Source organism: Cebus imitator, unplaced genomic scaffold (genome assembly GCF_001604975.1).
Source record: "Cebus imitator isolate Cc_AM_T3 unplaced genomic scaffold, Cebus_imitator-1.0 Scaffold566, whole genome shotgun sequence".
Classification (NCBI taxonomy): domain Eukaryota; kingdom Metazoa; phylum Chordata; class Mammalia; order Primates; family Cebidae; genus Cebus; species Cebus imitator.
Window position 1 is genome coordinate 78,256 of NW_016107881.1, and position 12,881 is coordinate 91,136.

The 12,881-nt window shown below is 33.1% G+C and overlaps 1 protein-coding gene across 3 annotated transcripts in view; it reads left to right on the forward strand.

The window, feature by feature from the left end:
* The window catches only part of ASCC3 (activating signal cointegrator 1 complex subunit 3), a 361,903-nt gene that overhangs the window by 30,467 nt on the left and 318,555 nt on the right, over window positions 1-12,881 (forward strand). For all 3 annotated transcript variants that reach the window (XM_037734022.1, XM_017515928.2, XM_017515926.2), the window contains exon 4: window positions 9,709-10,268. In XM_037734022.1, the coding sequence (XP_037589950.1) occupies window positions 9,709-10,268 (560 nt within the window). The remainder of the gene's footprint in view (window positions 1-9,708; window positions 10,269-12,881) is intronic.

A 12,881-nucleotide genomic window follows, 5' to 3' on the forward strand; every position in this document is an offset into this window, starting at 1 on the left:
AAAAAAAAAAAAAAAAGAATTTTTGCAATTTTTCACATGACCGTACCTGTAGAAAATGAATTTAACATGGCTAATATAAAAATCAATTTTTTTTACTTTCTAGAAGCACATTAAAAATCAAATTGATCTTTCTGTAACTTAATATACTGTACCTTAAATTTTATAAATTTTAATTTGTTTTACATTTACAAAAGCATCAAAAACATCAAATACCTAGGACTAAATTTAACGAAAATTAAGGAAGAACTTCATGGAAAACTAAAATATTATTGAGAGAATTTAAAGACCTAAATAAACAGAGCGATATTCCAAGGATTGGAAGACTCACTATTATAATGATACAGTTTTTACCCAAATTGATCTACAGATTCAATGCTATCCCAAGCACAGTCTTATGTTTGAGGGGGTGTGTGTGTGTGGAAATTGACAAATCAATATGAAAGTTATATGGAAATTCAAAGGCAAAGAATAGTCTGGTTAATTTTGAAAAATAAAGAGGGAGAACTTACTCTAGTAGATATTAAACCTTATAAAGATAAGTAGATAGTGTGGTATTGGTCCATGAATAGGCAAATGGACTAGTGTGACAGAATATAGCCCAGAAACAAACTTACAGATAGAAGTATACTTGATTTATAATGAATGCCAAAAAGTAGTGAAACAAGGCTGTTTTTTCAGTATGTGGTGCTGGGTCAACTGCATATACCGATGAAAAGAAGTATGTGCTTTATGGATAATTTTAAGCAGCCTATATAATTAAGCATGACACACAAAACATCACATCTCCTAAAAGATGTGAAAGAGTATCTTTAGGATCTTAGTATATGGGAAATTTATTAAACAGAAAACAAAAAGTACAAAGGGAATGATTAAATTGGACTGTATTAAAATTAATACCTTCTATTCATTAAGAGGAAAAAGGCAAGCCATAGAGTGGGAGAATATAGCATCAAGATTTATAACCAAAAAGAGAGCTTGTATCAAGATTAAATATGAACTCCTACAAATCAATAAGGAAAGGACAGATAATCCTATATAAACATGAGTAAGAGCTTTGAACAAGGACTTCACAGGAGATAATTGCCCACTAGACATGAAAAGGAGTTCAGCTTCATTGGTAGTCAAGGAGATGCCCTTAGAACGGTTAAAATGAAAAAGACTGACATACCTAAGGTTGTTAGGGTCAAGAATGTGAAACAACAGTTCTCATCTGCTGCTAGAGTTTAGATTGGTACAACCACTTTGAGTAACTTTTTGACAATGTCTACTATTACCAGCTCTGGTTGGACAAGTGAAATTTTAAATCTTACAACATAAATATCCAATAAAATTGCTTGTACATACATATATATCAAAATGTACATTCATGGCAACATTCGTGATAGCCTTAATCTAGAAACAACCCAGTTGATTGTTAAAAAGCATAAGCATGTAGACTACTTTATAGCAATAATGGATTACACTATGTATAACATTGTAAGAGACTCTTAAAATGTTGACAAAAGAAGCCAAACAACACATACTACGATTCCATTACTGTAAAATTGAAAACTAGGCATGACCAGTCTCTGGTTTTAGAAGTCGGGATAGTGGCTACTCTTGAGGAAGGAGGTAGTGACTAGGATTGAATATGAGGAAAGTTTCTGGAGAGCTCATAATGTTCTGATTCTGGAATTAGTTTACCAGATTATACAAGTTTGTTCATTTTTTGATAATTATTTGAGCTGTATGTGTATGTACTGTATATTTTCTTGTTATATTCAATAAAATGCTTTTTATATTAGATTAAAATGGAAATATTTCAGATTGATAAAAGTAACACATGCTTGTATATTCATTTAGCTTAAGATTTGGCTATCATGGTAAGAACTCCTATGTATTCTGCTCAGGCCCTGGTAACCAATATCATAAATAAAATAAATTGATGTTTTTCATTCTCATGCCTATTTTTATATTTGTGTTAAATATTTGTACATCCATAAATATATGTATTAGGAATATGTTCATCTCAAATATCAAAACCTACTATAGTGACAAAGAGACCAAGTGGGTTTATTTGTTTCATCTGACAAGCTTCCTATGTAGATCAGCAACTTGATAATAGTAGGGCTGAAGTCCATGCTAATGATTTAGCTTTTTCTTCATGTTTGTTGCCTTTTATTCACTAGATGTCTGCTCCACATTTAGGCATTATATCTGTGTACTTGAGGCAACTATATTTCTTGTACTACCTTTATTTGCTTTTTAGTTTCATAACTTTTTTTTATAGTTGGGATAATTTCAAATTATCAGTTAATATATGTGGGTATAAATTCAGTTCTGTGGTTACTAGTGGGTAGCTAATATCACTAAATCTGTTTTCTCAACTATAATATGGCGTTAACAGTTCTCACCTTCTGTGGTTGTTGTGATGTTAAGTAGTAATATAAAGTGCCTAGGGTTAACACCTGATAACTAAGTTAACACGTGTCAGTGAATAATTTTATTATAACTTAGATGTGCTAATAACCATTAGTAAACAAATAGTTGTTTCTGTGGGTTAAATCTTATGACAGATGTAATGTGTCCAGTGATGTACTGGTTCAAAGGGCAGGAAACTGCTTAGGTAAGTCAGGAATAAATTCATAGAGAAGGTAACATTGGACAGCAGTATATTGTATTTTGAATGTTTCAAAGACAGAGGTGTTAGATTTATGTCCATTTTACAAGAAAAATTAAAAAAATAAAAGCTGAATATCTTTATAAAAAAGAGGACTTTGCAAGTGTATCAGCTATGTAAATGGGTAATTCAGATTACCTGAGAATATAGCAAAACAATTGTAAATTAGAATGGATACGGGCTTAGCACAGTGGCTCATGCCTGTAATCCCAGAATTTTGGGAGGCCGAGGCGAGTGGATCACTTGGGCTCAGGAGTTTGAGACTAGCTTGGACAACATGGCAAAACCCTATCTCTACAAAAAACACAAAACAATTAGCCAGGCATGGTGGCGGATGTCTGTAGTCCCATCTACTCGGGAGACTTGAGTTTGGAGGATAGCTTGAGCCCAGGAGGCAGAGGTGGCAGTAAGCCAGGATCGTGCCACCGCACTCCAGACTGGGTGACAGAGCCAGACTCTGTCTCCAAAAAAAGAAAAATAAAAGTTCAGAGGTTCTTGAAATTTTGCTTTATTTATCAGTAGATTTTTTGTCATTAACAAATTATGATTCCTTAAATATAAGAAAACTTAAAACTGCATTCCCTATTAGAGGCATTTTAAAAGTGATACTTTTAAATAGTGTTACGAGTATAATATTACTAAGCATCTGATAAATGGATACAACACAGAAGTATATACTATAATCTTTTTTGTTTGTTTTTCCTTGGATGTTAAAAAAATCTAAAATGGCAGTTAAATCTCAGTGAGCTATGCGTTTGTTTTAATTTTCTTAATGTTGTTCAAAATGATGGTTTTATTATAGGAAACTTTCATATGAAGTCTAATTCAAACTTTTATGTTATCTACTTGGTTGCTTGGGAAGGTACATTGTAATTTGATGCAGGATTTTATACTACTGGAAAGGTAATATAGTGGCTGGTTGCTGCCTTAAAGTTGCAAGTTGAGTATTCACATTTTGTAATGAATGTACATAAAATTAAATGGCTGTTTTTAAAACATAGGGAAATGCCTTGGACTATTTTTAATCTTTTGTACTACTACACTTTTTTTTTCTAACAAATATCTTTCTTTCTTTGCTTTCCTTTATTCGCTCATCCCAAAGGCAACAGTTTTTATGTAAATGTAGTCATAATTTTAACATTTAAGTAACTCCTTCAAATCACTATATTGATCATTTCTTGACTACTTTCCCTGTTTAATGCAAGGTATTGCTAAAAGGTGCTTTGAAGCACAGAAAGAGTTAGATACTTTAAAATACTTGAGGCTCATTATACTAAATGACTTAGGCAATTTTAAAATTCTATCACAGAAATTGTTCATTTTATTCCCCCAAAAGCCACATGGAAAATGCCTACCTCTGTTATGTCAAACGTTTGTTTTTTTTTTTTTTATCATTTGAAAGATGGTTAATATTCCCCCCCTCAAAAAAAAAAAAAAAAAAAGTAACTGGCTTGTTCTTGTAGCATCAGTATGTGATGTAATCTCTTCATAGCTGAGTTTTTCTGTAAAAATAAGGAAAATATTAGCAAGATTTATGAGACTAATTTAGATATCGTACTTGTTTAATAATTACACTAACAGGAACTGAACAAGAATATATAGAGGGAAAAATTATGAGGAAATGGTATATTTTATATACAAGTTGAATCATTTTTGTGATTTGTTAAATAAAGTACTTTGTTGTATCTAATATTGTAGGTAAGGTCCTGTGTTTTACATATTTTTAAAAGAAAACATCATCATACAGACCAGATTAAAAAAATCAGGTAGCTAATCTCTTTTCAAATATAGCATACTTATATCAGCTTGCCTATCTTGCTGATAATTTTTAGTAAATGGAATGAGCTTAAGTAAACTGTGGGGTTATAATATGGTATTCACAGCTGCAGAGCAAGTGTTGGGGTAAAATTGACATTTAAAGCTTGGACATAACATGAAAAAATTTGAGTGCTTTGAACATTTCAATCTTTATATTTATAAAATATTTTCTACTATACAATGAGGATTTAACTGGTCAAGGAACTCATTAGTTGACAACTTCTAAATTGAATACTTATTGGCCAGGTGCAGTGGCTCATACCTGTAATATCAGCACTTTAGGAGGCTGAGATGGGTGGATCACCCAAGCTTAGGAGTTTGAGATCAGCCTGGGCCACATGGTGAAACAACTCTACAGAAAAGAATTGTTTATAATAAAAATTAGCCAAGTATGGTGGCACATGCCTGTAGTCCCAGCTACTCAGGAGGCTGAGGCAGGAGAATGATTTGAGCCCAGGAGGCAGAGGTTGCAGGGATCTGAGATTGTGCCACTGTAGTCCAGCCTGGCCGATAGACCAAGACCCTGTCTGATAATTAAAAAAAGAATACTTATCAATTATGGTTACAAGTTGTTGATATTTTAATTCAATCTTCAATTAAAATTTTCCACTCATCCTTTTTCCAGGATTCCTCAACAATTAAAGTAGGCTACAGAAAAAAAGCGACAGTTTATAGCAATTCTTAATATTCTAAATTTAAAAAAAAAGATGTAAATTGTGTGCTGAGGATGATTGACAATTTTAAAAAATTATAATCTTATAGTAGCAATCTACCAAATATATCATTTTATGTGGTAAGGTTCTATATAAGGTTTAGTGGGTTTTGTTGTTGTTGCTGTTGTTTTTACATTTGAAGATGATTTATAATAAACGAGCACCAGCCAGCCAAGTTGAGTTCTGATCATGCTCTGCTACTTGATGCTGATTTTTGGCAAGCCTCTTTCACTTTTGAGTTTTTTTTTTTTTTTTTTATTCTGAAGTGCCTTATAGTTTACCGTGTGTTTCATATCCCACGTCCTCTCAATATAATTGCAGAGTAGGGTATTTCTTCCAAACGAAAGTATTCTAGGGACTTTCTAAGTGTATCCTTTTAAATATGTTACAGCTAAAGTGCCAGGTGGGCAGAGCCAGTTTTTTTGGTTTATAGCTTATGTTATTCAGTGTTTTTTTGGATAGAAAATTAGATACTCAAGTATGTGGGTTTCTAAACTAGCTTCTTTTAAAGTTTGGAGTTCTTAAATTTTATACTTTTTGCCAGTTGATTAGTATATCAGTTTATCTGTGGCCAGAACTACATAAAATCCTGATTCCTCTTTGAAAGATTACCATAGTGAGAGGTATGAAGCAGACAGAAAAATCTTTAAGAATTGAGTGCAAATGTTAACTGACCAAAGATCATAAACCTAATCGTTTATATGGTTTCTTAAATTAAATATAGAATATAAAGGGAAGTGAACAAGAGGGTATTTCGGAACAGGAATCTCACAGTTACGTAACATGTTCAATTCCAGATGTAGTGTCAGAAAACAAGAACATGATTATAATACCTTTCCACTTTAGAAATGTACCAGATGCGTTTTCCAAGCCCACCCATCTCCTACTTCTTCCGATGTGGCCAGTTGCATGTGGCTTCAGCTGGCTAATAGAGGATTACTTAGTATTTCCCTTCCAATTACATTTTTGTCGAGGGTAGGTTGGGCCTTCCATACATTTGGCTAATTAGATAACTCAGTGCAATTATTTCCTTCAGATGTTTTGTCTATATTTTACAAACTTTTTTCATACAGTTTAGTTAGTAAATAAACAAACAAACATTTGAGTGTGCTGTACCAGCAAGTTGTCGTGCATCCTTTGTGGCTGCAGACCCTAGGATCCTTCGTATGCTCCAATCTGATCCACCCCCTCATCCAGGCAGCATGCTAACAGCCAGTCTCTTAGGCCAGCAACATATGTCAACTCATGCGGACAGCGTGCTGGTAGAAAGCATGTGGGTGCCCCTTGGGGAAGACAAGCCGGTGTGGTTGCAGGAAGGTGGTGGAAGTGGACGTGACCATCTCATGTTTTAGTGCCCCGAAAAACTGCATTGTTTTGAGAATATTGTAGACATTATTTCCGATGGGTAGCCATCCATGGCAACAAGACTGCTTGCTAATGGTTCTTAAACTTTGGAACTCCCAGAACAGCAAGGCACATGTAGAATTTCTCTTGAGAAACTGCTATGTGGTGTGAACACGTGTCCATTCCACATAGGTTGTGCAGAAGGAGAGTTAGTCATTAGTTTAGAGTATTAACATTTATGAAACACCACAGCCCAGCTAGGTTTAAAATTTTTAAAGTATTTGTGATTTTTGAAATTATAGATTTAAGTTAATGCTTATTAAAAATTTGAAACTCCAGAAAAGTTGCTTTGATCTTTCTTGATGTTTCTATGAGTCTACAATTATTTTCTCTTCATTCAAACATGGGCTTATAACTTTTTCTCCCACTTATTAATGGATTTTTTAAAGGCAAGATCTGCTGCAGTATATTTAGTGAATACAATATATGGCTGTATCAGAATTCAACCAGCAACCTAATAATGGATATTTAAGTTAATTACACTTTTACATTATATAATAAGGCTATGCTTCCATTATTTCATTTCTTAAGGTGACTTAGTTATTTTTAAAATATTTTGTAAACAAGAATTAGAAATAAGTCTACTTTCTAGGAATTTACAGGGAATCAGTGTGACAGGGGAAAGAACTTGTTTAGGAGTTAGAAGACTACTGTTAATCTTGTTTAATGACTTAATAGCTTTTTGATCTTTCCCAAATTACTCAAATTCTGTTTCCATTTAACATCTATAAAGTGGAAATACTTTTGTTAAGACAAAGTGAGATAATTATGTGAAAATTTTTAGTAAATTATTATTTTTAAAAAAATTCCAAGATGCAAAGTAATAACAATACCATCTTTACAAAAAATATATATATATATATATTTACAATGGTGGATAATGTTTGTAAATGTGAATTCCATTTTTGCTCAAATCACTTGTATCAACCCTTTTAAATTATCTGTAGAAGTTCTGTAATCCCAAAATTATTCAAAACCTGTTTTACAACTTATAAGTAAAATGTATAGAATGAATAAGTAAATGTACATAAATACTATTGAATTAATTTACAAGCAACTATTTATAGCAGATTTTCATATATTTTCTTAAATACTAAAGGAATAATTGTGTGTCAGATATTCTGTAAATTATAACAGTAAAAGTAGACTTCATACTTGAACAAATTGGAAATATACATTGTAAAATTGCTTATTTTCCTACATATAAACTGTTAATCTACCATGACTGAATAGCAGATATAGTGAAAAGTGACTGAGGCGGTTTGATATAGTATAAAAATACTAGTCTGTTGTCAGGGAGGCTTGGGTCTGGTTTAAATCAACTAATCTTTGTGGAGCCACCTATTTGGGGCTAAGTGCAGTGAGGGAATACTACAGTAGTATTGTAATCAATACCATTGTATTTATACGATGTACTCAGTGTACTCATCTTGAAAGAGGCAGGGGAGCTGGATTCTGAAACATGGGTAGGATTTGAACAGAGGCCCTAAAGAAGAATCAGTATGATATGGAAATAGTCATAGAGTGGGGTAGAACATGGTTTTTGGTTAATAAATTCTTCTTGGCTGGAGCAGGAAATATATAATAGCCAACAACACTGGAAAGAAAAATGATGGGGTCATCTTCTGGCAGAATAGGAGCTTGGATCAAGCTGTAGTAAGCTGGTGAAGATTTATGAATAATGATTGGAGTAATTTTTTTTTTTTTTTTGAGACAGAGTCTCATTCTGTCACCCAGGCTACAGTACAGTGGTGATCTCGGCTCACTGCAACCTCCGCCTCCTGGGTTTAAGCAATTCTCCTGCCTCAATCTCTTGAGTAACTGGGATTACCAGTGTGCACCACCACACCCAGCTAATGTTTGTATTTTTAGTAGAGATGGTTTTGCTGTATTGGCCAGGCTGGTCTCAAACTCCTGATCTCAGATGATCTGCCTGCCTTGGCCTCCCAAAATGCTGGGATTACAGGTATGAGCCACTGCAGAGTCATGTTTTTAGGAAGGTATAGCGTGCATTACATTATTAATTTTATCAGTATTACTTTATGTAAGTCATGTAGATTTTTGGGGCTCTTTGAATATTTAAATTCTTGTTTTCTACTCTTAAGAATATTCTTCAAAACTGATGTCAGAAATACAGGTTCTTTTCTTTTTTTGTTTGAGAAAATTGGATACAAGAAAATGCCTTAAATAAATTAGATGCTGATTATTCTTCTTACATTTACTTGTTGCCTCTTTTAAACAGCAGATTTCTGTTTTGTTTTATAGTAGGACTAATTTATTATTCAGCTTAACAAATATCCTTGATGGTATTAAATGTTTTTGAATAAGAACTATAGAAATATTTCTTGCCGTCTCAGGTTTATGGTACAAATTAGAAAGAAAGTTACAGATTTTTGAGGTTTCCTTGAAGCTCCAAAAGTCTGTAATTCAGATTGTTTTCTGTACCTTACTTTGGTTTATTTAACTAGCTCGTCAAATCAATCATTAAAATTAGTTTTAAAATGAGTTTTAGCTAGTGTCTCAAGTTGTTTTTAGAAAGAAGAGGTAAGTATTGTTATTAGGTAGTTTCTGTACTTAAATACAGAATAATTACTGATAATGATTTATTTACCTAAAGTAGTTCTTTGGGACACAAATAGTTCTTCAGGAATGGGTTGTTTCCTGCTCCTTAAATTGGCTATCTTTATTGCTATGTTTTTGTTGTTGTTGTTTATACAGGGTCTCATATTGTTGCCCGGGCTGAGTGCAGTGACACAATCACAGCTCACTGCAGCCCCAGCCTCCCAGCCTCAAGCAATCCTCCCACCTCAGCCTCCTGAGTAGCTGGGACTACAGGTGCACACTACCACACCTGTCTAAATTTTAAAAATTTTTGTAGAGATAGGTTCTCACCATGTTGCCCAGGCTGGCCTTGAACTCCTAGACTCAAGTGATCTTCCTGTTTTGGCCTTCCAGAATGTGGGGGTTATAGGGAACCACTGCACCCAGCCCAGCCTATTGCTATGATTTGACTGTTAGATTTACTTAGGAGAATATTTGTGGTAATTTTTTGGAAAATCATAACTTGAACCATTATTCAATTGAGCTAATACTGTTTCTTTTGTCTTTGAATAGTTGGAACTGATAATGGGAGAGAAGCAATTGAAAGTGGGGCTGCATTTCTCTTCATGACATTTCATTTGAAGGACTGTGTTGGTCACAAGGAAACAAAGGCTATCAAACAGATGTTTGGCCCCTTTCCATCGTCATCTGCCACTGCAGCTTGTAATGCTACTAATCGAATTATTTCTCATTTTAGTCAAGATGATCTTACTGCTCTTGTGCAGATGACAGAAAAAGAACATGGCGATGGTTTTTTTTTTGGTAAAAATTTAGTATTTTCATTTGACATGCATGATTTGGACCACTTTGATGAACTGCCAATAAATGGTGAAACTCAGAAAACTATAAGCCTAGATTATAAGAAGTTTCTAAATGAGCATCTCCAGGAGGCTTGCACCCCAGAACTCAAGCCTGTGGAAAAATCAAATGGCTCCTTTTTGTGGTGTGAAGTTGAAAGGTACTTAAATTCAACTTTGAAGGAAATGACTGAAGTGCCAAGAGTAGAAGATCTTTGCTGTACTTTATATGACATGCTTGCTTCTATTAAAAGTGGTGATGAACTTCAGGATGAGGTACAGTTGAAATTATTGTTTTTTTATGTTAATGTAAACTCTCTTAATGAAATAATGTTTTTAAACATGGTGGTTAGCAAGAAACGTCTTTAATATTCTGTATAGTAGTTGAATATATAGACAAATGGTTTCACATAGCAGGCCTTTATATACTTTTCCACTGGATAGTTACAGGTCTGAAAGTGTAATGAGTGTAGCAGAGGAGTCAGGAGGCAATAGTTGGGTGTCCACATGTCTTGTTTACTGGGACAGTACTTGTTTGATATTAACTTAATTTTAATACTGGACAAATTGAATGAGTAACGTATTTCATGAAGGATTAAGAGAAATGTCATACCATTGTAGAAAGGACAGAGCCTTTGAAATCAAATCTTTGGGCTATCTCAAGAAGACATAGAGAATTGTTAAAAGCGTTGAATGTGATATATGCAAAATGGTAAGTAACAGTAAATAATCATGTGGTAGCTGTGATTTTTTTTTTTTTGTTATTATTGGAATTAAGAATTTTAAAATCACACTGAATATCAGAAATACAGAAAAAAATAATAGCTCTATTTTTCAGAGAAAAATTAATTTAGAGAATTAGTTAACTAGATATTGGAGGACTTAACCCGTGTTATGCTGATTAACATTAGTTTGGAAGTAAGGTATTATATCGTTAATCCTGTGATCAGTCTTACTTACCTTGAATGTTTCACACTTGGTTTACTTTATATCAGATCTGTTCTACACTATTAAATTTTCTCTAACATTCTGAACATAATATCGTTTTAAAAATTGTAATTTTTGAAGAAAATTTTACAATTTGCTCATCATAATTGAATACATAGCAGTTATCCTATTATGATTATAGTAAACTGAAACTTATAAATAGCTAATGGATATTTTATTTTCTTAGTGAGTCATAAAACCATTACTTCTGAATATCTATAGTAAGTTTGTATTCCTTAGTTTTTCACCACAGTTTTAAGTATGTAACTGAATCTGATTGTCGGAAGGGTAATATTTTTTAATTCTAGATTTTTTCATAATAGCTTCATTTGTCATGTATTTATTGTATGCTTAGTGTATTACTAGGTACAGTGCTATTTACTGAACATAAAAGGGTGAATAAGATAGCAAACTTGTTCTCAAAATTAATTGTCTAGCAGGAGGAGACATGTCAACAAATAACTATGCTGAAATATCATAGGTATTATAAAATACTACATGTGAAGAAAATGGGGACATAAAAGAACAAGTCATAGATTTTATATAGGTGTTAGTATGGTAGGAAAGTATGCATAGAGAAGGTTAAACTTTAACCAAGTCTTAAAATATGACTAGATTTAACTTTTTCAAGTGGACCAGAAATGTAGGGAGCATGTTTCAGGCTTTAACACTTTCAAAGAGCTGTAGTTCTGTACAGCAGGAGTTGCAAAATGCAAAGGTGAAGTTCTGAGAAATAAGGGTATGCAGATAGGTAAGAGCCAAATGAGGTGCGGGCTGTGCACCTTGTTAAGGTGTATGACAAGCCACTATGAAGCCTGCATAGTGTGGCTCAGTGATTTTTTTCAACCAGGGTTAATGGATAGTTTAACATGTAAGTTAATGTTTCACATCCTGTCAGTGACTTGAGTGGTATTTGTATATGGTTTTATATAGTCAGTGTTTTGGTTTTCCTGTTTGTATATGAAAATGAACGATCATTATGATAATTTTTGTTCTACAGCATACGTTATTCATGCTTTATATTTTAAATACATTTCCTTGCTGTTATATTCTGTTGTTATAGCAGATTTTCAGTATAATTTTCAAGTGATGCTTCAGTAGTTTTCTACAATTGTTTTCTTGCAGGTGCCTCACTACAATTGTTCTTGACCAGTGCTTTTTTCACTTTCGGGTATTCTGTACCTTCTGTGTTGTCTATTTACTTCTAAATACTTCACTTAAGCCTGGAAAGAGGGTAATTAAAAAGCCAATCAATTCGTATGATAACAGTTAATTTCTATTTCTTTCTAAACTTTTACTTGGTTCTTTATTTAAATAGGAATATTTAAGTAGCATGCTGTGTTCTCTTGCTCCAGAAATTTAGCAGAACCACGGGAATATTTTTACAAATAATCTAAGAAAAGTATATAAAGCTATTGCTATGCTGATGGCAAAAATTCTTCTCAATATATGGTTTCCCAGCTCTTAATATTTTATTGAGCTAATGCCTACTTGATGATAAAGGCATTATATTATTGTTAAGCTAGTGTTAGAAAAAAAAAAGGGAAAAAGGTATATTCATATGATTACATTTACCACAAAGACTGTGTAAGAGAGGTTTCTGACTGAAACATGAAGAGGAATAGTACTAATGACAATATTAGTAATAGCAACTGACATTAATATATGACATAAGGCATTATGTCATATGCTTTATGTGCATGACTTCATTTAATCTTTATAGCAGTGCTTTGAGATAGGCAGTGCTGGATGAATATGTTAGAAGCCCTAAGAACTGACAAGGTACACTCTGAGGCATTTCTCCTCCCCTCCCATATGTGATTAATTTTTTTTTTTTAAATAGCATACCAAAGCAAACAAAAAAAAAACTAACAAAATTTTATTAACATGGTGATGAAGTTG